The sequence below is a fragment of the Coturnix japonica genome, chromosome 1 (assembly GCF_054131305.1).
Source record: "Coturnix japonica strain WE chromosome 1, WE-NBRP24, whole genome shotgun sequence".
In the NCBI taxonomy this organism is placed as follows: domain Eukaryota; kingdom Metazoa; phylum Chordata; class Aves; order Galliformes; family Phasianidae; genus Coturnix; species Coturnix japonica.
The window spans coordinates 10,837,029-10,863,978 of record NC_140663.1 but is presented as its reverse complement, the minus strand read 5'-3'; the positions used below and the strand labels follow the sequence as shown (position 1 = coordinate 10,863,978).

The 26,950-nt window shown below is 40.3% G+C and overlaps 1 protein-coding gene across 22 annotated transcripts in view; it reads right to left on the bottom strand.

Moving 5' to 3' along the window:
• Nucleotides 1-1,779: 1,779 nt before the first annotated feature.
• The window catches only part of MAGI2 (membrane associated guanylate kinase, WW and PDZ domain containing 2), a 679,299-nt gene continuing 654,128 nt past the window's right edge, over nt 1,780-26,950 (bottom strand). For 19 of the 22 annotated variants that reach the window (XM_085512758.1, XM_085512779.1, XM_032442295.2 and 16 more), the window contains 2 exons: nt 25,271-25,409; nt 1,780-4,910 (listed from right to left, as the gene is read on the bottom strand). In XM_085512758.1, the coding sequence (XP_085368884.1) occupies nt 4,111-4,910; nt 25,271-25,409 (939 nt within the window). In that variant the 3' untranslated portion in view covers nt 1,780-4,110. Of the gene's footprint in view, nt 4,911-18,954; nt 19,066-25,270; nt 25,410-26,950 lie in introns of all 22 variants that reach the window. The other 3 variants (XM_085512814.1, XM_085512827.1, XM_085512822.1) reach the window with 2 other exon arrangements.

The window sequence follows — 26,950 nt, the reverse complement described above, 5'->3', positions numbered from 1 at the left end:
TCCTTAGCTGAGCCGTGTTCTTCTGCAGTGTCTTAATCAGTAGCTACTGCTGGTTTCTAAAAACAAAGGTAGGTGATTTGGGTTGGCCTTCAGCACAAGATATTGGGCATGGCTAAATGTTTATATGACACACAGGAGTCATTTATATTGGCCTACGTGAATGACTTAGCAGAGGTGTTTAATGTGGGACTGCTGAGATATAAAGAAAGCAGAGATTGTGTGAGCAGTAAATGGTCAGATGGCAAGAGAGGGCCGGATGGAAAAAGGCAAAAGGGACAGACAAAGTTCTAGAGGATACGAGAAAGAAGAATGGAAGAACCAATCCACTAAAAGGCGACAGAACTGATTACAGAGATATGATTAAGAAAAATTGGTGAGGAGCTGTGGAGGAGGAGGAGAGATTCAGGACAGAGGGCATCTGAGATGCAGGAGGCTGAGTATGGGATTATGATACTCAGTAGAGGTGGCTGACATCAGGCTGAAGCTCTTTGATTCTGTAATAGTGGTTGGCTGCTCTTAAACTGGAAGTTGAAAAATACTGGGGAAGAAATGGAACTGTGCTTGAACTTCTGCATCAATTCTTCATCAGTGCAACTAGTGGCACTGATGCTAAAGCAGCCTTAGCACCAAAGACATGGGAAAGGTAGGCATGTGGACTGTGGCCCAGCAACGTCCCTCCTATCAAGGGGTGATGGTTTCCCATGTGTATCCTGTGTTATTTTATAGATTAAAAGGGGCCATAGGAATGACAACACAATGCAAACACTATGTTACTATGCCAGTGTTGTTTACAGGAGATGGGCAGAAGCACGTACAGGTGAGTCTACACTGCATCAGAGGCTTCCCCATGGTGCTGCTGGGGCTGAGTCAGGCCCAAGCTCACAGTTCTAGCCATGCAAGTGGAGCTATTTAAAGAGCATCAACTGTTTTTGGAGCATTAAAGGCACTTCAAATTTGTTACGTGTTTATTGGAATGAAAAATTATGTTATTAGTTCAGCTGGTTGATTTTCTTTATGTGGAACATTAATCTTCTGAAAAATGCAGCTCTGCTGAAAGAGGCTCGGTGTGGATGACGGCAAATAAATTATTACTTTTTAAACATCATTTTTAAGCAAAAAGGAAATACATATATTTTTTACATGTCATATTTGTGTGGAAAAAAATAATAAATCAGTTCTTTTCCAGGCAGCCCAACGTATAGTGCCTACAGTCTGGAAGTGGCAATTTATTTTGCCTAACTGAAGGTAAGGAGCACACTTCTGCTCTTCTCACTGGGAGATGAATTTGGCTCCAGAACGGGCTGCCTGGTCACAGTTCTTTTGACATCCTTATGACGCTTCTGTAAAGTAAACTGGAAATCGAATTATCCCCCTTCACCCAGCCTGTGAACAACCTTTTTTTGGTTACAGGCTCTAACTAGCACTTCATTCCTTTTGCTTGTATTCTATATGTCCAGGATGTGTCCCTGTGATGCTGGGATTCTGACTGCCCTGTTCCCATGTTTCCTGGGACTGAAAGGATGATTCGAGTTCAGGCCTCGCACTCCAGGCAGACATTCCTTGTATCCTCCTGCACCTCGCCCTGCCCACATAGAATTGGTCTGGTTATCTGCATATAATTCATTAATTATTCCCCTCCATGGAGTAAGAAATCAAAATGGAGATTTCCCATTTCCATCACACAGTAGTTCATTAATTCTACTCATCTACATGCAAATGATGTTTCCCGATGTAACACCGAAGCGTGTCACTCCAAATTAACACAGACTATACACAATTGGGGAAAAAAAAAAAAAGAAAAAAAAAAAAGATTTTTTGGATATATATTTTATTTGACAGTGGTTTAGAATATCATACAGTAAACAAGATTTCTGTAAAAGTTAATTTATCCATAGTGGTGCGTTTCATAAAAATAGTTGCTCACTTACAGCCTTTCTGTGACTATTAATACATGGAATTATATTTATAGAGATAGAGCTGTACAGGGTAAATTCACAGCTAACACTACACAGAAATATTATTTGGAATGGGGTTTAGATGATGTGCTGTCTTCACAGGTTATCGATTACAGCCGCATAAAGCAATTACTGCACAAGGAGTAGCTGTGAACTGTGCAAATTAGAGTTTATGCAAGCATAATCTCCACTGTTTTTTTCAGATTTCATTGTTTGCTTTCTTTATACATAAAAATAAGATACCAGGACATGCATCTACACTACAGAAGCATTGTCCAAAATCAGATTCAATAAATTAATGGCAAATTATATTGGAATTATATTGGATTCTAGTTCAGGGGATAAAGATTTGTTGGGGTTTTTCTTTTTCTGTTGTTTTTTTTTTCTTTTTTTTTCTTTTTTCACTAAATAGTCATTTTATAAACAGCTACGTGGACTTGTGCTTTTCAGAAATTATACACGGAATTTCTTTTTCCCCAAAAGAAAAGAAAGAAAAAGAAAGAAAGAAAAAAAAAAAAAGAATTCTTTGAAAGCTGCAAAATCCTTTACTTGAGGCGTTTCAGATAATTGGACAGGAAGAAACATGCCTATAGATTTCTCAGTCCAGTGCGATGTTTGAGACATACAGCTATGTGCTGATTCCTTGGAACAAAGACAATCTCAATCTAACGTTTCAGCAGAGCGCATGAGGAACTAAGATTGCTCAAGAGCAATCATTTTGGAATACGAACTGTTGACTGCATCATTGTTGTTTTTAATCACCAATGTGTTATTGCCCAGGATTTTGTATTTGTTTATTTTTTTTTCAATTCTGACAGACAAAGAAGCATATGCACACTCATAGGTACACACGTGTATCTTTTTGAACCAAGAGAGTGACTGACTGACTGAACTTAGACTTATCTCCTGTGAAGGCAGACTGGAATGTTTACCTGGCACTTAAGGCTTGAAATTCAAAACAGACAAGCAAGAAAGACTAAAATCAAAAGAAAAAAAAAAAAAAAAAAGAAGAAGAAAAAAGAAAAAAAATGGAGGTAAGGAAGAAATGATAAAATGTAAACCATTTTAAAAATGGAAATATATCGAATTTACTAATTGAGGGCACCAAAAAGTGTATTTCCATTTAATAATTGTTACGTGCCTCAAAGACACCTACTCTGCCTAAGTGAGAGAATGGAAGATGAGAGCATCCTAACAAAATGGGGGTGGGTATGGAACATAGCACTGTTGATGAGTGAAACTCATTTCCTGCAGAATGGGAAGGCCTTTCCTTAAGGAAACTGCAGCTTTTTCTCTGTAGCAATCTTCCATACATTGTAAGGGCCTCGGGGATGTTGGAATTTTGAGCCTGGCCAACTGGCTTGTGTGCTACTGTGCAGGATTTGGGGAACGTGTAGTAAATTGCTTTGGAGAATAATTTGCAAATACAACTCCACCCTAACTCCTTTCCAATGTACAGAAACATGGTTGGTTCACAAAAATGGCAGTAGAGGTGGTATCACAGAAACTAATCCACTAGATTCCCAACTCCTCCTGTAGCATCCAGTGAACTGTGCTACAGGGTATCACGTGGACTATCCCAAAGCGGTGACAGTGGAGACGTGTCATGGGCGTACAGTTCCAAATGCTTCAAAGAAACCCTTTAACCCCTGTCTAGATATGTCAAGAACAATTTATTTACAACATTTTAGCTCCATGAAAAGATTCTCTCTCAGTTTCAGCTTGCTCCGTGCAGTTTTATTTAAGGCGATGTTCCAGTTTGCGATTGCTCTAACTTGTTCCAGTTTCTTGATATAAAGTTTGAATGAAATCCAAGTCCTTCATGCAGTGGAAAAAAATGCTAAAGCTACACTGCACTATCCTTCTCTGATGTACTGTCCTTCATATTGTTTTGGTTTCTTCCATAGCTGCCAAAGTCCCTAAAATGGAACTGGGACTTTAGGGTCAATTTCAAATCTCCGTGTTGACTATATGCTTTTGAACTTATTAGATACTGTGCACATTGTCATGGAGTTACAGACTAATGTTTTCATCCCTCAATGCTTTGTGTATATGTGTGATAGTTAAAATAAATTAAAATAAATCAACGTGAGACAACAACTAAGAAGAATGTTCTGCGTCAATTTGAGACAGTTAGAGGGCAACAGTCCCGTGCTTATCTGCTCATGGCAGAAGTGCCAGACTTCAGGACGCCAGGTAGCTTATCTGAGCCGGGGATTTTCCACGGTCCCGGGGAGACCGTTGCCTTTCGAACTGTAGTGTTGGTGCTGCGAGTGCTAATGGGGTGGAGATGTCCCTTCCTGGGGAACTCACTGGGTTTCCCATCAGGATCCCTCTGGCTGTGATCCATATCGCTTCCAGGCGAGCTGCAGCGATTGCTACTGTATGTCTTGGTAGCACCTGCATCAAGCTTGGCATGGTCAGGTGCTGCAGCTGACTTCTTCTCACTGGTATTTGTGGATCTGTGATCTTCTTTTTTGCTAAGAGATCCTCCCCTCTTGCTTTCCGGCTTCTTCAGCCTCCCAAACTGTTCATCACTGCTTCCAGCACACATGTGCTCTCTCGCGCCAGCCTCCATCATAACGCTGTGTCCCACCGCTCTGCTTTCCGAGGTGAGCCTGCCACCATCCGTCACCTTAGTTTTGCCTTCTGAATATCCTTTCCAAGAAGGCTCGTCGTGCTTTGACCTGTCTGCCTTTTTAGGACTTGCTGACCTTTCTCTTTGCTCTCCTACCCTTTTCTTTTTGTGGCCGTTCACCGAAAGCTCCTTTGGTTTCCTTCCGTCGTGTTCCCTCTTGATATCCCATGTTGGTTCTGGGCATATCTGGTGAGAAGGGTCAGAGGGTGGGGCTATGTGTGATGAGGATAATGGTGAGATTATGTCGTCGAGGGACAGAGCTACTTCCGGCAGACCTGGGGAGGCGGCAGCGGGAGCGCTCCAGGAGCTTGGCTCGTCTGTGGTGGCAACAGAGAGAAGGCGTCAGGGTGTGCTCAGCATGTCATGCACATCACACACAAAGCAACATGAACACCCGAATCACGCTTGAGAATCAGACTCCTCAGTCTTTCAGGGGAAGTGAGACTCCCAGTAAGGTCAATGGGGAGGGAACTCTTTACTCAGAGGGCAATGAGGCCCTGGCGCAGCTGCCCAGAGAGCTGTGGGTGCCCATCTCTGGAGGTGCTCAAGGCCAGGTGGGATGCGACCCAGGGCAGCCTCAGATGGGGGGGCTGGAACTGTGGGGGGCTTTAACAACTGTTCCAACCCAAGCTGTTCTATGATTCTATGAAAATAAAACAGTCCCATTCTCCCCCAAATAAATAAAAAGCCCAGGAGAAAGTAAAAACCACGGGGCTGGTACTGCACACACTGAAAACCTCGGTCTTTTTTTATATAGGTTCTACTTTTCTCTGCCTACGTTAAATTATTCTTAAAATAATAACGATGCGCTCATGAAATCAAATTGCCTCTTTTCTAGCTGTATAATGTATTTCTTAGCTGGGCAATATCAGTGCTGTCTCCGAGGACAAATGAGAAGGACTTTCTGCCATCTATAAACATGTCCCCACAAGCATATACTAATTGACAAGAATTTGTAGCTCAGATAAGGTCATCATTGAATTCTGTCTCATATTTTTTCTAAATAGATATAATATTGCTGTGTTTATGGCCCCACAATTCTTGCAGGGTACTTACAAAGCTCCACCTTTATATCACAGCATCAGCTGCTAAGGCTCTTTCTTGGCTGTGTGTTTTGAATGTCTCCCGGTTACTTTGCCTCAATACAGTATGGTTGGATTGTGCAGATTCCGTTTAATTTAGCTAAATAGACATGTCCTTTGCTGAATCATGATGGTTTTCTTAATCCACTAGTACAAAACACGATATTCTGAGACAGCCAAATGCTTTCTTTTGTGTATCTGATCCTCATTTCTTTTGATTAACATTCAGGCAGACAATGAATCCATCATGTCTAATGACAGCACAGTTCCTATTCTTACCCGTCTACACTGAGGTTAGAGAAATCACTGAACTTGGCTAATGTCATTCTCTATTTAGAGAATGTCTCAGGGATCCATGGAAACGAGGTAGAACCTGTGGCAAGAGCTGCATATTTCACAGGGGAGAAAACATAACCTTCTAGCTGGAAAACAAGCCTGGGCTTCTGAGGGTCAGGACTAGCATCCCTCAGTGATACCAAATGCCCTTTAAAAGCTACATTTGCTTTTCTCAGTGCTGTGACTGCTTTCAAATTATCATGAAGATGTGCATCATCTTGAAAAATGGAGTGGGATTTACTGCCCAGTCTGGGACCTGCAGCTTGTTTGACTGAGACAGCACATTTAAGTTAATAGCTTGATTGAGTGATTGCTGTTTTGTGGGTAAAAATAGGAGAGACAATAGTGAGGTGGGTGACGTAAGGGGAGGGAGCAGCGCGGTTAGCGGCGGAGCTGTTTATTTTCCCAGATGGTGTTTGTCATATGCTTTTGCATAATGAGCATATGTGTGGAGAGGATTAGCATTTGAGAGGGGAGAAAGTACAAGTTCTGTGTAAGACAAATAAACTTTGAGCTTAGAATCTAAATGGGCTGAGGGTCCCAACTGATTTTTACTTTATTTTTTTTTCCAAATCACACTTCCTTACCCTCCAGTTAAGGCTGAGTAATGTACCATCTGCTCCCTGCTTGGCACTCGAGCAGGAAAAATAAATGGGAGGATCAGGCATGTAGAGTTATCAGCTCTCAGGCGCTTGCCTACATTTGCTTCCGTGGGCTTGTTCTCGAATTCTGTAATTCTGCAGGCTGTGGTGGTGGGGGAGAAGCAGACCCCACCCAGGCTTTTCTTAGATCTGAAATCCAGAAGATTCTGCTTTGGTTAGCCCTCAAAACCAGCGCTCCTTCAGGGAGTCCCAGTCCCTCTGCCTGATCTCTTTACATCTCGAGTGGGACCACGCACGCGATGCAGGGTGAATTTGTGCATCAGCAAGGTGTCTGAAACAGCACTGAACACCACCTTAGGTCTTTGCAAATTAATCAGTTTGCAGAAGCATGGAGCTCGGTACAAGCTAATTTATGCTGATCCCTGCAGATTACATTAGCCTGAGTTAACCCCTGCAGAGAGAGGTAGACACACAGGGACCCCACGGCACTGCACACTACTCAGGGTGGTTTTCATTGGTTAAGACATCAGTACGTGATCGGTATGAATGAAGAATGGAAACAACCTCATCTAAATTTCTGCTTCTAATGGCACAGTTGCACACCACCACACACCTTCATGGGCGAGAGGTGAAGATCATTTTGATTTAATTACAGCCTTTCTTTCCCAGTTGTTTTGAGATGTTGCTTTTCACTGAGGGGTAGTGAAGGCCAGTGGGCCATAATCGGATCTGAAGCGAGACCCAGAGGGCAGCTGAAGTTAAGGAAATAGCTGGTTACTTTGGGAAACATCAGCTGTGCACCAGCAGAAGCACTGGATGGCCTGGAGCAGCAAGGTGCTCTTGGAGAATGAGAGCACTACTGCACAAAATGTGCCCCTCTGCAAAGACCAGCTTCTCTTGTCCAAGTGGAAGGAGAACACCGTGTGAAAGCAGGGCTGCAAACATCGCTCGCTGCTCCTCTGGGGCAGAAAGGATAATGCTGTACTTGTTATCTATGGGACACCTCAGAGGTGAGAAGCCTGCTGATTTATTTCCTGGAGATGGGGTAGTGACGGGGATTCCTGCCTAGTCCATTAATGGACAACTTTGAATTTTCAATTTTATTTTATTTTATTATTATTACTATTTTTTAAGAGGGATCATCAAATATTGCATTGAGAAACTGTAATGGGATAGAACCAACTTCAGAGTGAATCAGCAGGGCACTATTTATTACATGTAATAATATGCATATACATATGTCTGTAACCTAGAACTTGCAGCACGATAGGGAACATCAGATCTCTGTTTCTCCCCTAGAAAACACCAACAGAAAGAAAACACAACCAACCAAGCAAGAAGTCTTGCAGCTATAGCTTAGGGAAATTTGGTTGTGGGACACCCCCAGGTGAGCCACTGGCTGCAGTGTGACATACTGAGCCTGACCTGATCACGGAGCAGGCACCTGTGTAAGCTCCATTTCCAGTGGCTGAAGGAAAAAGCTGCCATTAAACAAAACAGCCGTGCCTACTCTCTGGTAATAAAGTACTTGTGAGTAAGAAGTTGATGAAATGACTTTTCTGTAACTCTGAGCGCAGCAAAAATCCAACCTAACTTGCTTTTTCTTCTAAATAAAATGAAATTAGGTTGAAAGTCTTCCTCAGCTTTGATAGGTGTCCATGACAGCCAGCATTTGTTGCAAGATTTCCTTGGCAGATGAGGACAATACCAATAAGAGGAAACCATAACCAACTTTTCTCTAATATTTGAGAATTATGGGGAAACACCTGCATTACTAATGTGGGACAAAGCACAGTAATGTAAGTAATTTACAGCTCAAAACATAAATATTTTTTAGAGGTCTGTGCAAATCATGAGAGTTCATTTGGACGTATTCAGCCATCATTGAAATGATTGCTTTTCCATAACAAACATAAATATGAGAAAAATGCCAAATATTATTCTTTGAGCAGCTTAATGAGTGATTTCCTTTTACACTTATTCTAAGGCTAGAGATACATTTTGGAGATACTTATTAATATGTCTGAAAAAGATAATGTTTGGTCCTAATTTTAAGCTTTATGTAAAAACCTGCAGTGTGAAGTGCAAACATAACCTACATTTAGTGTCTGTTATCCTAAAGTATCTGATAACATTTCGCAAGCATTCTCAGCCAGAGACAGAGCAATGATTTGACCTCTTCAAGGACAAAATGAAGACTGCGTGTATTCAATAGGGCTCGAACTACTAATTCCCTAACAACTTCCAAGCAGAAATGAAGGATATTGAATTCATTTGAAACTACAGGAGAGATTTGGGGATGATGTAGTTTCGAATTTGTGCTTTTACTTTGTCACTCTGGGTATCATACTTGCTGAGGGAGAAATGAATTTTCAAAGTTATACATCTCACTGAAGGCTAATAGCTGCCTTCCTCCTTTCTCTGAAGGGAGAAAAGCTCCCTTGACCTACCAATTTAGACAAGATAAATGACCGGGAGGCAGCACTATCATCTGTCACAGTGACGGCATTTGATTTGGTGTAATTTAGTAGGTGTTTTCTGGGCGGCTTTTAGTCCCCATGAGTGACTGGTCTGCAGGTTGACGGCACTTCTATGGGATGTGCAAGAATGACTCACCTGTGACCTGTTTCACATAACTCTCAGGCAAGGCTTCAATTGCTAACTGAGTTAAGAGACACCAGAGACACACGATCTCAAGTGTGTAGGAGGACAAGTAAGAGACAAAGGCAGCCATTTTGGAGGAAGGGTGACAAGGGGAAAGCATCAGGAACAGGACTTTTCTGTCCTTTTTAATTTGAGGTAGACCTCACACACGTGAGTTACTTGCTTTGCTGTGCCTGCTTATGCGTATTTAACAGACAGGGAATTATGCCACTACTCACATACTTGCTCCTCTCCTAACATTTAGTCCTTTCTTTGGATCCAGTGCTTGCTGGTGACAATCTGAACCATCAGCAAAAGAAGCCCATAGCCTTACTAATTGAGAAGCATCTGTACCTGTCTTACTTTCTGAGCATTGGCTAGGTGTCAAATCAGGAAAGAGCTCAGCCCACTGATGTGTTTATTTATTTAATCTAATTTCCTGTAGTAAATTTCTGTAGTAGATTTCATTACAGTTTGCCTATCTAAGATTGCATCTAAATCTGGCCTCGCTCTCATCTGCTCTGCTGAGATCTCAGGTCAAGAGAGATTACACTTTGGATTTGCTGCTGGGTTCTCCTTTTAAATCAAAATGTTTTAAATAATTGCTCAACAGTATTTCAGCAATGTGGGATTTTTCACCAGGTAAAATTAAGTGGAAGATAGAAATATTAATTTCTTTAAGATTTAATGGCAATTTAAATAATAAAAATAACTTCACACTTTATTAATACAATACAATAAAATCTCAATGTCATATTATATTTCCAAAGTGTGAGAATAGCGAACAACATTTTAAAGCTTTTCATTCTTTCATTAGTATGAAATACATATTTCCTGGCATGTGTAACCAGCTGTTTTCACGCTGTCCCAGAGTTATTTTCTGAGGGAATCAAAGAGTTTTTGATTACATACCAAACATGCTGCATTTTTTTTCCCTTCTTTTTTGTCTGAAATTATGTACTGCCAGAAGGTGGCAAACAGTTCTTAGAGATGCTGCTAATAACAAAAATGGGACAAATTGTCCCCTGGTGAGTATCTACTAATGCTGGCAGTGTTATACTAGAAATGCATTCGGCTCTTTCTCATTACGTCCTGACATGCTTGTGATGTTCCTGATTGCATTGGCCTCCTGCAGCTTTCCTTTAACGCTCTGTAAGGAGGGATATTTCAGAATATTTAAAGAATCATTAATCTTTCATCCTGGAGCTTCCACAGCCCAGATGTAGTGCATCCTTTGTCTCCCGAGATAACTGATTCCCTGAGGTGTGGATTGTTAGACAAGCTCTTGATGCCTTCTGTTCAGCTGCCATGGCACAGTATGCCATTCTCCCACCTGTCCTTTCCCAGAATGTCTGTGGCAATGGGCACCACACCCCCCTTACTTCTGGCTACAAACTTCCACTTCTCATTAATTATTCAGCAGTGCTATACAAACATTTTCACACAAATCACCCTTTGCTTGGCTTAAAAAAGAGAAATCCTCTTTTCTTCCGCTGCTGTTATCCACACCCAAACCCCTCAATGACAGCAGCTCTGAAAATAAACATTGATTCTATGTACAAAAATGACATGCATGCCATTTACCTTTACAAAAGTAAATCTAGGCCATATTTAGTTAATCTGGCATACAAACTCCTTTCCTACAAATGCAGTAAATGAGTTTGATATTGTGAAGTCTTGTTTCTGATGTAATGAAAACCTAATACAATTTCATACAATCACGTACCACACCCATCTTCCTGCTTGCCTCTTTGGGCTCAGTAATGTCCCTGTGACCCTGAAAGTTTACAGTAACCAGCAAATGGGAGTGGAATTTTTCTGCTTTCGAGTAATTTGTGACTTTGCTCATTATTTTCTGCAGAGGTTGAGGATGGATGGGCAGAGTAACCGGAGTGATTTATGTAAAGACATGAACAGTCACAGGAAAATGAACAGGCATCTCAGTCCCTGCTCATTTTACTTGTGAATTTTGTGCTGTGAGTTTTCAGAAAAGAAGGATGATTCATTAGGAAAAAGGATGGGAGAGGCTGGTGTTAGAAGCATAAAACAAAGCCAGCTCCAGTCTCTCTGTGATCAAAGTCACCACCTGTTGTTTTTTATTTCAGAATTGGTTTCACATAGGAATGGGGGGCACCACAACTCATGGGAGACACCAGTGGCATGGCTTTTGCAGATGTCCGTAAGAACTGAAGATCTGTGACTATAAACATAGGGTAAGTGAAGGATTTTTATCTCCTCTATACCTTCAAAGAATTAGTTTTACCTGCAGAAGATGTGTCACTGACCTATTCCAACACTGGGAAGCACAGCTCTGCTTCCTGCTTTGTTCTCTTCCCAGTGCAATTCATACTCTGATTCATTTCATGTTACTAATTATTACCAGTGAGCAACAATTCAGTTCCTTTGGGTTCATTATGTCCACCTTTCATTATATCCTTGTTCTATCAAATATTTTTACAACAGTGATGGTTCACAGAGTCCTCACAAGGGCCATTTGATGCAACTTTGAATGATCTCAGCTCAGGTAAAATTCACTTTCATCACCATTTCTGTATTGTGCATGGAGTTTTCACAGAGAAAGTGCTTTCATGTTTGGAAATCTAATTTTAGAATTACAGAAACACACTTCAGAAAGAGCAGATTGTTAATTATGCTTAGGAGACCAAACCTGCAGAAGCTCGGGAAATGATGTTAGTTGTTTGGGAACTAAGAGAAAAGAGAGAAAGGGAAAGCGTAGACATAGTGCAGAGGGGGCAAAACAGCACAGTGCAAGGAAAAAATTAACATATCCTTTTGAAAAATGCCAAATGCTTTCTTGAAGCAGGAAAGTCGTCACACACATTGATTTGTGTGTCAGTAATCTTTATAAAGTGCTATGGAAGAAAACAGATACAAATAATGTCTACTTTTAGAGTAGTTAACAACGAAACATGAAATGACTGAGCTTGAGGAGTTCCTATTCTCACTCTATATTGTTTCAGATCCTACTGTATACCCAATACATTCTCAGTAAATCTTGTTCCTTGAGTTAGCTGTTTAATTACACCACTGCTTCAGCTGCTTTTTACTGGCCTAATCACATGAGGTAATCATTTAATTGCCTCACAGAGTCAGAGAGAAAGAGCAATGTCTCTGAAGACCTCTGAGAATACATCTGCTCTTCAGCTGAATGTGTACATCATAACTGGTGTTGGGGAACTCCTTCTGGGAAGCCTTTCTGGAGGCCACAGATCAAAGCTGAGTGGATTGCCATGGTGATTTATAACAGCCATTGCTCCATATCAGGCCATCTTTAGCAAGCAAAGGTGACTGCAGGTAAGTGGCCTGACAACCTTCAGGTTGATACGGGAGATAACTAAAGAATTCAGACACACTCAGGATGTGAGTGTCCCAGAAAGTATATAGATAGGGGAGCTTGGATGAGCCTGGGTGCTGTGTCTCACTTTGGCCCACATTCGATAATTCTGCTGTTCAGCTCTTAAATATAAGGCACATCCATAAGCAATTAACTATAATTTTGTTGTATACACCAAGCTCTGGATCACTTGTCTATCATCTACAACATTAGTCAGAAGACAGAACAGGACTGAGGTGATTTTAACACTGTTCTTGCAGTAGCAAGTACAGAAAAAAGATTATGAGTGAACAGCTTATCGCTCATTCCAAGAGCCTTTTTAGCCAATTCAATGGATATGGATCTGATGGATATTTCTAGCCATTAAATATTTAAATAAATGATCATGGTCACTAATTCAAGTGAACTTGGCATATTTGACTTTTCTTTGAATTAAGTTAATGCATCGGTATAAATATTGCAGGTTTACTCACTAGGAATGTGAACAGCTGAAATGGAAAGCTGCATTCTTCACAGTGCTTTTATCCTTCACAGATCACTGCTGTGTCAGTGTTAAGTCTATGGACAGCCTAAGTGCTAGTCTTGAATGATGCTACTCCAACTACACATTATGATTCAATCGGTCCTTCAAGTTGTTTGGTAAACCTTTTGGAGTGCCAAACATCTCACATCTATCAGATCAGAACAACCGAGTCAATTGAAACTCATCCCTGTAGTAAAGAAGGTTTTATATCTTCTGAGTACTCAGGCAGTAGAATAGAAGCTGCAGAAAACTCAGCAGTTTTATTCCAGAACCACAGTGGAACTGGAAAATCTATCTGCATTAGAAGTTACTGTATAATTAGAAAAGATAATGACTTTTAAATTAGTTTTTATTAATAGAATTAAGCCACATTAAGTCATAAAACGTGTTCATAAATATGTTAATAGAATGTGTGGTATTAATGAAAAACATTCTGTAAAGTCTGAATAATTTAAGAGCTAGATATTACACATTTAATTAAAATTAAATATTAAAATTATTAATTATTTCAGCTAAAATGGGTGTTGCCAGTAGGCATCACATCCTTTCTGGTCAATAAATAGCTGTCATTATTAAATATACATAGATATACATAAAATTTAGTTAATAAGTAAGGAATTCAGAGTATTTTGACTGTTCATCAAATGCCCCTCAGAAAGCTGTTCCCAGCAGGTGCTGCATTGGCAGTTCTCACTTAAGATCACAGCAGGATCTTAAGCAAAACACATAACTTGGTTCAAATGTATCCTTATTTACAATGTTCATGTATAAATATTCCTATCCTGCTGGAGTTAGAAGCTGTTGAATTAATTTAGTCTCTCTTCAGCTATGTCTTTTCAGACTCAAGGCCACTGGGCAATGAAGGGTCAGCCCTACGACCAGGCTTGCTGTTGGGGTTGCCATGACATCTGACATCTTTTGGACTCTGAGACAATTTTCTCTGAAAACTGTCTAATGAGATGGAAGTGCATGTGTAAGTGAATGCAATCTTGTAAAATATTGTGATGTTCATCTCCTAATGAGCAAACACAAAGTACGTGTTTTCAGAATGAACCCAGATGTTTAAAATTCTGAACTGCACATGTGTTGCTGTAGCTAAAAAAAAATATGTTATATTCTCCATGGTCCCATTCGCTAAACATGAGTTGGAGAGTAACAGTTAGCACATACTGTCAAATAATAATAAAAAAAAGCATTTCATTTTCTGAATGATTTTTTCCAAGCAAGGAGTAACGAGCTGTGAGATGTCTGGCAGGGTCCATGAGCTCCCACAGTTTCTCCCTACTGTGGGGCTACAAACACCAGCTGGAAGCAGCACCACAGGATGCTGGACCAACTGCAACCAATGTCTTCCATGGAAGAAGCTTGTCTTCTATCCAGTGACTGGAATATTTTTTTAATGTCATGCTCTATATGAGCATTTAGATATATCAAATTTTACATGCTGATGACTAGAGCCAAAAGAGGGTCTAAGTTTAATTTAGATTTATGTAGCATAGCACCAGGCCTTTGGCAGGGATTTCCCAATAAACCTTGACTGCTGGTTGTTGCATTTTATATAACTCCTTGTAGTTTCATAGCTGTGCTTTTGTTCCTTAAAGATCTGATAGCTGCTTATGGAATTTTTAAGCAAGCTATAAAGCTGAATCTCTTATGCCTGGATAACCACAGATCACTTAAACTATCACTTAAATGAGTTTAAAGTCATCATATCCCAAGTTCAGCTGATATTTTTAGAGATGGAGACTACTGGGAGGTGCAAAGATGAAATGTTCTTGTGCATTTCAAGGCAGAGGTGGGTGCACAATGCCTCTGGCATCCCTCCAGAACAGTATGAAGTTTGACCCCTCCAAATCAATGTTCACATCAAAATATGGATGAGTGGGTCTGTTCTTATTAGTGAATATGTGCCATTACAGAAAATTGGCTGTGCTGAAGAAATGTAGAATGGGCTTTAGAACCCTTAATGTCCAGTAATAAAAGAAGCTACTGCATTAACTTTGTTATGAGAATTATTGAGTCAGGCCCCAGGAGTGACAACTTATGTCTCCATACTGTTCCCATTGATATGGAGGTGTGCTGCTGTAAGGACACCACCATAAACACAGGGAAACTAACTCTGATGAACAGCACCACGGAGCAGTGAAGCCATGCTATTAATCTGGGGGCACATTGTGAATTTGTGAGTGAGAAAGACAGATATGAGCAGTAAGAGAGATTTTGCGTCATGTTATGCTGCAAGAGCAGAAAACGAGACTCAGTTCTATAGCAGATGACAAAGACACAGTCACTTAACCTCATTTTTTCCTGTTTCTCTGTTTGCAAGAAGAAAAGAAAAAAACAGTGCAGTGAAGACTGGGAGAGACAGTTGTGTTCTCTTAGGCCCTTTATTTTGGGCACTTATCATCTAGTATCATCAACTGAACAGATATATAGGAAACTGCAGAGAAATTGTTATAAAATGACAGTTCATGTGAACAGAACCAAGGATAATGTCTGCTCATCTGTTTTAGCCACTGTCGTTTAGCTGTAATTAGCTACTCCTTACAACCCATTAGTAAATGTACTCCAGTATACCGTATTGTAATAATTAAACCTTAGTAATAAGAGAACTTACTCAACACCCTCCTATTAAATCTTTGCTCAGATGTGGAGGAACACTGACAGTTTTGGTGTGGATTATAACACATACGGATTAGTGAGGTTCTGCTGTAATAAGAATGCACAGCAGTCAGCTAGGAATTTTAATCTTTAAAGTGCTTTTCAAGCATTAAATAATTAAGGCCCCATAACACTCTCATGAGACAGGTAAGTAAGTAAATATTCTTATTCCCATTACACAGACTGGGGGAGTATGGGTTAGAGAACTTAGCTGGACTAACTAAAGTCTCTGGAGGTGTAACTACAAAAGCAACATTTAGGACTATGGAATGGATTTGGTATTTCCACATTTAAATGTTAGGAAATGGTATCACCCCACTAGCTCAAAAACATACCCACGAAAATCAATAAGCCTTCCCATCCACCTCCTTTTCTAAAGCGTGTTTTCTATTACTGTATCAAGGGATACCTCTATAAAGGTCTATGTGTCTTTTAAAACAGAAGGTTGCTGTGCGTATCCCTACACATACACTGTCACTTAACAGAAGGATGTTCTACTTTCCTGCCAGCTGCTACATATTTATTAAAAAATAAGGACATGTTTGCAAAACTAATTTTAATATTCAACTTTGTCCTTGAACAGTTGTAGCATTAAAACAGCCAGAACCTGTGGGGGCTCATATTCAAATTGCCTGATGGTTTTAGACTAATTTTATTAACCAGAGCTTTGATTCATTTGTTTAAGTTAGTGAGTTTTTTGTTTTTGTTGTTGTTTGTTTGTTTTTAACACACTGCAGGTTCCTGAAATTAAGTTGGTGTTGTTAGAAATAACAAGGTGTTATTGGAAATGTGACATGAATATGAATGAATGTTTGCAGTTCCATCAAGGTGGTCCCTGAATGAAAGGGCACTTTTCCAAAATGACTATTGATTTTTGAGTTCACATCAGATGAATGATATATGGGCTAGATCAAGATTCAGTAACAGCCAGCCTCAGCTCTGGAGGTTTGTAAAGTGAGTACTAAAAGTAGGATGAATAGGATTATCTCATCAGTACTCTGAACAGGTAGATGTATCTGGATTAAATGTTCAGGCCCAGATGCTTTAGCCATGTATTATCCAAAGATAAAAGCTACTGGCATACTAACAGAGTTAAATAATTAGAAGACAGAAGTTTTCAGTTGCCTGGAGATTTCTGAAGGCTGGAGATTTTCTGTATCTAAACAACAAAAACACAATGTATGCTCCCAAATTTTTCATACGTTTTTTGCAAACATAGATACAGTGCTCACTAGCTAACCTGTCCTGCATGAAAGCACAGAACCTAAGCAGGTATCACTTGATCTGGATGTACTTTCCAAACTGCCTTCTAACAACTGCATCTCTCCTTTGCTATATCTAAAGTCAACTAAGCCTATTGGTAACTTCAATAAATGATTATTTATCCAAAATGGGTACAATTCTAGTGAGAGAAATTCAGACTCATAAAAGACTGACTTGTAATGTCATGGTAGGGGCCTCTCCTTAGACATGCAAGAAGAGCTGATATATCTGTCCCCTGTGCTGGGAGACTTGATTCACATCCTTGATCAGGGCTCTAAAAGATGGCCTTTTTGCTATGAAGGTAGCATGTACATCTGGTTGGGACAAGCCTCCTTGCAAAACCGACTCTTTAGGAAAGTCCCACCACACTGTTCCATTAAAAACACAGCAAAGTGAAAGGTTATAAGATGCTTTGATTTGCCTCAACACTTCCTGCCCAATAAATAATCAGCTCTGTGGCTGCATTACTAAGCTAATTTATAGACAATCAGAATTTCTACTTGTCTCAGGAAGGGTTATTTCCTGTGTCTGTTATGCTACCGGAGAAAAAACAAAGCTAATGGTAGAAAGTAATGATTATTAATGTATAATACTTATGTTAGAACTGTAGCTTGCTGTGACAATGGAGACTTGCAAACCAGCCCTACCACCAGGCCAGTTCCTAACCTCATGATCTCTCTGAATAACTTTTCTTCACACACGAAGGTCAGCAAAGCAGGATTAAATTAAGTATGACTGCAAGCACTAGTGCTGTTTGGGGTTTTATGCTACCCAGGATCTTCTGATGTGTTGCTAAGGGATCTCAGACCAGATGGGAAAGACACTGATGTATACTGTTAAGATTCTTGAACTACACTGCTGCAATTTTCCAATAGTCTCAACATGTGTCCAGTTATGCACTAGCAAAACGCAAGGGAACGTTTGCTTTCCAAACATTCTTCTTTGCAGATACAAGCCAGAAATATGCTGTAACAGGCAACACCTGCAAGCAATTGATTAAATTACCCTGATTTGCATGCCCCAAACTCATCACTCAAACACAGCTTTTTGATGGGGGTGTTGTGGGCAGGAATTGTGTGAGGCTCAAAGCACAGTAGCGGGAGGACAGCTTTGAGAATAGCCTTTCCTTTTCCAATCTATCTGCTTCAATAGCATGAAACTTGCCTTATAATTAGAGCAAACACTACAGTGTGCAAAGTCAATAATAGCAGGAGACTGAATTCATCTGAACACTGCTGGGTTTTCTGTGATGACAACAATCAAGAAAAGCTAGGAAAAATACATTTTACTTTCCTTTGCTTTCCAGGTATAATTTCTGGGCCACGAGTGTATATTACAAATGTTTGTATATGAATAACTTGTGCAGTAGGATCTCAGGGAAATAGCTTGAAATCGTGTGCAAAGCGTTATGTATAAATTCAGCAAAGTCACCAGGTTTAAAAATTGAATGTTGCCTTGCAGCCTCTTCCCCAAATAGTCTTCAATTTTACATTCGTTATTTCTTCAAGAAACTGCACATAAATATGATTTGAGATCAGCATATAACTTCCACCTTCACATCACTGCTATTTTTGTAAGCCAAGGACCATAACAACGGGGATAATTATGGCTTTGGCTATCTGTAGTTTTGTAATGGGGAAAAACAGATATATAAGAGACCTATGGCTGTGCTTCTTGCACTAGCGATAGTGGAACTCTAAGAACCGAATATGCAGGATATTAAAATATTCCTGTAAAATGCACAGGTGCTTTGTTATCTAAGATAACCAGTTATAAAAGGAGAATTTAGAAACTACTAAAAGAGCAAGAGTGTAAGAAAAAGGTAGAAAAGACTCAACAACTGTGAGAAACAAAAGCAAATTAGAGAAAGATAATATACATGCAGAGTTTACAAACCGTGTCTTTAGGGTGGCCCAATAAGTAGAAATATGGGGACCCATGCTTGTCACTTTTCATGCACATGGAGAGACTGGAAGGTACCATTCCTAAAGGAAGGGGAGGAACAGCCTAGGACCAATCATTAGAATTAACAGAACCAGTGACATAAAGATATTTCACTATTGTTAGAGCAGAGAATTCTTAGTAAGTTTAGAACACCCGAGTAAAAAGTGCATATGTAACAGGAAAGAAGTATTTCTGTAAAGCCGAGACAAATAAGCATGCTGTAAGTCTAAGTATTAGTGAATAGTTTCAACTACTACATGTATATATTCAGGAGGTGGAGGCACCTGAACAGTGTGTGTGGAGTACATCTCGAGGTGCTTTTGAAGGAGTCATGACGAATGAAAAGCAAAAGGTTTAACAAATTTCAGAACTGTGCCAATCAGTTTGCATGAAAAATCCTTGCGTTGGTATCAACTCTGACATTTTTTGTCTCAGTTGATTGGGCAGCGCTGGAACATGAACTGAGAGTTACTTCAAGCCCTTTCAGAAATGGCTGCTTGCTAAATAACTTGCAAATTTCATCTATTAGCCAGAAATAACTTTATGTGTACTGAAGCTTTACTCATCATGTGCAATAACTTAAATAACTGAAAATGAATCTAAACCCCAGTTTTCAAAGCCATGTTGTAAATCCTAAGGAGGGACTTCTTATAAGGGCATGTAGTTACAGGATGAGGAGGAATGGCTTTAAACTGGAAGAGGGCAGATTTAGACTAGATTTTAGGAAGAAATTCTTTACTGTGAGGGTGGTGACACACTGGAACATGTTGCCCAGAGAGGCTGTGGATGCCCCTGCCCTGAAGGCATTCAAGGCCAGGCTGGATGGGGCTGTGAGCAACCTGGTCTAGAGGGAGGTGTCCCTGCCTACAGCAGGGGGTTGGAACTGCATGATCTTAAAGGTCCTTTCCAACCCAAACCAGTCTATGATTCTGTGATGATCCATAGAGTGGGTTTTGTACATGACAGCCCCATATGAAGCCACACGTCTTGAAAATGCACAGAGAGAGGTAAAGAAAAGCCATTGTACAGTGCCATCAAGTTGGAACGCAGTGATCCATGTGGGTCTTCTCTAATTCTGCATATTCTAAGATTCTGTGAAATGACAGCCAGCCACGATACACAGAGTCCTTGTGTGCCAGACCTCACTGATTCTGATCATCCCAACACAGTGCGTGCAAGGCTGGACCCAGATTTCTGAAGGAGGGAAAGGGGAAGTTTTTCCTAAACACTGATGTGAATGGACTGGAGTGCCTAAAACTTCCAGCTTTCCTCAGGAGGTGCTAAACAACATAAAACTAAAGGAAAAAATGACAAAAATTGATAGAAACTTGATAGAAAGTGAAGTCCTGCTGTGAAATCTTTGATTCTTTGGCTTTCTTTAAAGTGTTTCTTGTCGATGAAATTCAGTATTTTTATCTTTTGGCACCAGCAGGGAAGCAGGCTGGGGGTGGATGTTGTGCCTTGCTGTTGGGATAGAATCCACCCATAAGCCACCATTCAGAGGTTAATCATGCCTCAGCCTCCTCCACCTTTTAGCCCAGACTGCAGGGTTTTATTTATTTATTTATTGTAAAATACATTACTTTCAAGCACTTTTTGTAATTACTTATGTATTCTAATGTAGTTTTATGCATTGAAAAGAAATGCTAGCAGCAGTAAGCCAGAAGAAGCAAGTTGCCAGCACTGCTAAGACTTAGAGTAAAACATCACAGGTTTTCCTAATGACCTTCTTCCACTGATATTTAGAAAAATACTGGTTGTTGCTGAAGAAAGCTGCAGCTTCCTGGGGCAGATCTGTCATTAGAATTAACCTGCCTCTAGCAGAGCTCATTGTTGGATGGAGAGGCTGCGATTTGTTAGCTTTATTTATAAACCTGAATGTTATTCTTGGATGCTGTGAACCATTTTGCCTTGTTTTGCCTTTAGGGATGCCTCTGCATCCCGATGCTCAGCTGTGCAATGTAGATGTGTTTCTGATGGTGTTCTTATAGATAGGGATGAGGCTGGAAAATTATGAGTGCCTGCAATTAGATAACCACAGTGTGAGCATGCAGCAACTCCTGCTGAAAGCCAATAACTTTGACAGATGCATAAATTGGGAATTAAGCAGACCTTCTGAGAAAAACTTTGGTCTGCTGCTTTAAACAAGTTGTATTTATTGCTGGGCTGAGAAGTGCTCAGTACCGAAACGTTGGCTGTGAATGTTGTGTATTGTGACTTGTATGAAACTTGGTGTTTCCTGCAGCAATCCCTGGGCACTAAGGGCACTACAGGATTGGGATTCCCAGCAACACTTGCACAATAATATGATTTCTCATTGTGGTCTCGATTCTTTGGAGAATAAGTCTGGCAAACTATTTCCCACAAAACATGATGCTGCTGTTCTTTGGTTATGGATGAACTGTGGCATTTCACCTTCTGTGGAAGTCCAGTTCCTTTGGCTATCCTTATCCTCAGCAAACTTGTTCAGAGATTCTGGGTGATAAAAAGTCCATTTCCTAAGATTCTCTTGGTGCACTCTGCTGTGAATCAGCTTCTGTTTCAGAGCATTTATCATATTTCTACTCCCTCAAGTATCTTCTGATAGAAGAAGGTGCACTAGCACAGGATTTCTGGCTACTTGGGACCTTCTCTCTCTGAAGTGCTCCGGGATGTCTGGAATTAGCAGAATTTGCAGCTGGCTTTGAAGCAAATGTTGCTTCTAAAACACTCTTTATTTCTTTCCCTAGCTTTATGCAGTGCCTCAGCTCAAGCCAGAGTTTCCTGGGATGTACTTACAAGGATGGATTTCCAGGTGGCACAAACAGACATGTCTCATTCAGATTTACACCCTCTCAGGAGTGCTCTTCATTTCTTCGCTGAAATCTTTCTGCTTTTCAGATTACATTTTTCTCTTTCACAGATCGCTTTCTTATCAGTGTTGGCTTTTTCTTAACACTGCTTTCACTGATGCCAATCACATCAGCATTCCTCCACTGATAATTCTTATACTTAAATTCATGCTGTCATATTTTGTGCTAACAGAACAATGGCTTTGGAATTTAAAAAGAATTGATCATGTTGCTCTAAGAAAATACAAAGTTGAAGACTGAAAGACAATAACGTGGCATTTTTTAGACAGTTGGTTTCAGCTATCCTAGGCAACCTTCCTTCTTAATACCCTAAGTCTGAAAGCCACTGCTCTTAGAAAAGGTTTGAAATGCAGCCTGCCCACAGCTGATTTAGGAAGCCCTGACCTTCCACTTGTCAGAGACTGAGAGAGAAGAGCCAGGAAAGCATCCTGATATGCTTCTTTGTTTGCATTCCTCTCCAGTTGCCTGGGCCACACCACTGCTGCAATTCAGTCAACCCTTCAGCCTTGCATTCTGATGCTCAGCCAAGTCCTATTTCCATCTGAGGGGCTGCAGAGCTGGACACTGATGGTGATAAGAGGGATTTCTGACGTGTACTTGTTAAGAACAACAAAAGAGGATGAATCTTTCAGTTTAAAAAAAAAAAGAAAGAAAGAAAGAAAAAAAAGCTCCAATTAGTCTTATTACATCTCAAAAGAGTGGTTCTGGTGGGAAGAAGAAATAACTCCTGTGTTTGCAAAACTTGGATGTATTCAGGTCCACTTTGTCCTTGAGACTATTTGTCACAATCTTTCTTTCTTGTGCTCAGGTTTTCTTAACTTGGAAAACATTATTTTCTGGGGCTTTCTGTCATCAGCACTCTGATAAACGCTTTTTGCAGCGTGCTCTTATCCTTGAGATTGTCCTTCTTGAGAAGCAACCTTTGGTGTTCATCATTTCTAATTGTTATTTTGTATTAACTTTCTAAAAAGATGCTGTTGATTTTGATATGCACTTTCATATAACACTATTGCTTTGGAAATGACCTAGGGAGGACTGAAATATCAGATCTTTTTAAAAGCAGCTGCTTATTTTGTTTTCATTCCACCTGCAGACTGAACACAGTCCTAATATCTCTCTTCCTGTGTCATGCTCGCATTAAGAACCGCAGACATGCAGCCATTTCTTTCTGCTCTGATGCTTTCTGTAGGTTATGTGTACATTACAAAGTAATTTTTGAACACTTTTGCTGCTGTTTCCATGCAGTAGGTAAACATGGATTTCAAACATTGCTACTTAGTTCTCTCATGTGGAACAGTAAGGTTGGGATGCAGCTAGGAAAATGATTAACTCTCTCATTAAACAGTAATTCTTGGTAGCAACTTCTACAGAATCATAGAACCACCTGGGTTGGAAAAGACCTTTAAGATCAAGTACAACTGTCAACGTGACCTATAAAATTCCATCACTAAGCATGTACCTTAGCATCAATAGTGCCTTAGAGCATATATCACAATAATCTGCATTTTTATACTGCCTTTCCTCTAATCCTTCCAAATGACTTTCCAAATGGTGAGCAATTCTTTAAATTTATATGTGAATTCATCTAATTTTTGTCCTGTTATTACTACAAGATGTGCCCAGACCTGTAGAGGTTTATCTGTATTTCACGATCAGGTACTTTTGGAAAAGGAAAGTTCATGTTCCCTTACATCTGCTAGGGGATTTGTTTTCCCAGAACAATACTATATACACTGAATATTATTTTTTTTCCTCGTTTATTTATATTTTCTTTGTAGTATGGTACAGATCTATAAGTCTGTTGACATTTTAGATCTCCCATAAGCTTAGATTTAAGTGCCATTCAGAAGGTGGAACTTAAGAAAGGTAGATTTGGAATGGCTCCAAACTATAATCAAGTCTGGCACAGATTCCTTGGTCTCAGCAGCTTCCCGTGACCCCCATTAAATTAAATCATTTTCCAAGGAACCTGAGAATAGCTGGAACATGGCTGTGCTATTTGAGAAAGATTACAACTGCCATGTCAGTAGTGGACTCTTATTTATTTGTTCATTAAAAATGATGCACTACTCTCTACAAAAAAGTTTTGGAGGTGATCTGAATCTCTGCTGGAAATCTTCCTGGAGGGGTTGGCTAAAATTCTTATTAATTATCTTCGTACTAATTTATCATAACCACTGACAGTCATTTTGGCTTTGTTCCCACTCACAAAATATACAAACAACCAACTTAATCACCAGGCGAGCAGGTTCTGACCCAGAACCTCCTGAAAAAATGCAACCAGCGCTATCTCAAGTGTTACCCGAGCCACAGGATTGGCTCTCATTCAAAGAGGAAAATAGAGCAATTATCACATAGACCGAGAGCTGGCAAAGCACTGGCTTTCAGTGGAACTGACTTTAATGCCTCCAGCTGAGGTAATGAGCTTTTGTTGATAACAAAGGCTGACCTGAACCTACATTTAAACCTAAGTATTACTTTGCATTCTCATATGCTACTGCAATTACTGATTCTAATGGGAAATGATTCTGGAACTTCAAACAGAATATTAGAAAAAATTAAGGGAATTTTGGAAGACCTAGCATAGGGAGGTAAAGGAACGTTTATTTAAAGATCATTTTTCTATGATATTTAAGGCCTCACATGTCATAGAACTTACGTAAATATATGACATGGTCGTGCTGTTCTTTAAGACATAATTTCAATTCAAAAAAAGTGCTTTTTGTCTTTGAATTACTCACTTATAATAAACTCACGTTTATTTCTTGTCATTTCAGTAATTAAATAAGATTTCTATAGTATCTAAATGGCTCTCACTTTGGAATATTTGAAAAAGTCTCAGAAACGAAATGTTAGATTAATGAATCTTGCTTTCTCATCACAGTCAGCAATCTCTGTTTCTATTCAGACTTGACTTCTATTTGATTGTCTGTGTATACTGACAGAGATAATACGGAGGGTAGGGTTGTCAAAGTACATTCTTTTTAATGCTCGGAGTTTAAATCTATGCCTCTAAATGATGTGGCAACAAGACCGTCTGCTGTGATTCAAAATGTGCAGAGAGGTACCAATAGAGGAAAGGACAGCTTGCAGGCAAATCAGCAACTCCCAGCACACTCAGAGATATCCTCTAAAGAGTTCAAAGTGCTTCCTCCAATTCACTTCTTCTAAGCCATTGCCTGTGTTGGGAGGGCAGCAGAGGACAGTGATGTACACACATCTGTGTGTGGCCTTGAGCCAAGAAGGTACTTAAATGTGAATAAGTCCACCTGTACTCAGATAAGCACTTAAATCCATATTTAATATGCCTTAGCACATGACAATATATTAATTTGCAACTGCTACTTAACACCAAAGCAATGTAATTAACTTATATAGGTTCATGCACATAGAAAAACATAAAGATGAAAACCCACCATATTCAGGGACCTGGCCTGTTCCACGTTTCAACAACAGTCGCACTCTCCTGCCACCAGACTTGATTAGCTCTATTGCTCTGGCATGTGTCATGTCCCTTGTGCTTTCTCCATTGATTTCAATTATTTGATCCCCTACCTGTCAGGTAAGAAGAACATTGAGTCAGACAGAATTGCAGGAAAATGAGCGTTTCAGGAAGAGACATATTCAATGGATCACAGGTTACTTGAATGACAGACAGACACATCAAGGCAAATTTGTTCCTGTCTGTCTGAAGGATATCTCTGGCAGATTAAGTAACCTCCAAGATGGATTCTGAATGGGCTGTACCAAATGCTGCTCATCTGCTGCTGAAATGAGAGTAACATGTTTGTAACCTGTCTTGTGCTTTCTACACCAAAGATGTTCTGTGAATTGCTTGCTGCGTTGGGATCATTGGAAGCAGGTTACCATGTTAGGTTCACCTTGCGTTGTTGTACTGGCCTGAGAACATCACTGATGCACGGAATTGGCTGTTTTCACGGAGAAAAGAAAATGTTTGTCAGAGTACAAACACTTAGATCTGCCACTTGAATATCCAAATCTTGGCAGCATGGTTTCACACCAAATTTAGTGTTGCAAACTAAAGAAGAAAAGGCAAGTGGCTGCAGCAGCCACTACTCACATCAAGCACGTGTGCTGGATTCTCAGGAGCGTGATTTGCACTAGTTGCCCACAGATGGTTTCACTGGGGTGTCTGCTCAGTGCAATGATCCCCACAGCTCTGATTACAGATTTCTGTTGCTGCTCTCCTGGCTGCTTTGCAGTCATTTAGCCTCCTCAGCACATTTCTGCCTCTATTTCTTTGGCTACAAAGCAGGGCACTGCTGTCTGTGTCTCCCTTCCTGAACTCCCTCAGCTTTGGGTTCAGGAAACTTCTGCACTGAGCAGCAGAGTGCTCACTTCACATGGTCAGCACAGCGGGCAGCACACAGAGCAGGCAATAGCTCTATTGCAGCTTGGTGCAGTACCATGGCCCCACACTAATTCTGTGGGATGGATCAGTGAGCAGCATGGAAAGGTGATAGCCCTGTGTTAGCAGCGTCACAGCCTCCAGAGGTGAGGTTTTTCAGCTGCATTGCAGACGTGCTTTTAGAAGGAACGCCTGGATGGCAATCCTGGTGTCAGTAGAGGTGCACGTCCAGGAGCCGGGTTGCTGAGAGCATTGTGAGGGTCTGAGCTGGGCCCAGCAAACTCATTTATCAGTGCTTTATCAGAGAACACAGCTGCTTGGGGGGGTCACACCTGCCTCGGTCTACATCTGTGTATTCCACACTGTGGGGAGCTGTGTACACCCAACACACTGAAATAACAGTGCTGTATACATCTGAGAGAGGGTTTTAAACAGATCTCTGGATGATAAACGCTTACTTTTCCCCTTGCAGACTTCTGTTGGCAAAACCAGCTCTTTGCTGGCCTTGGACATTGGAATGCTTTCTGTTTTGTATGCTTTCTTTTCTGCTATTGTATTTCTGTCAACTGAAAGTGTAATCCTCCAGAGGCTTTCTTTCCTTCCTGAGTTTGCAATACAGTATTTACCAAATAAACTTGCATAATATGAAATGTCAACAAGACTGCTTGCATCAAAGAAAACTGGAAGGGATGTCAAGAAGTCATCTAGTCCCTACTTCTGTTCAAAA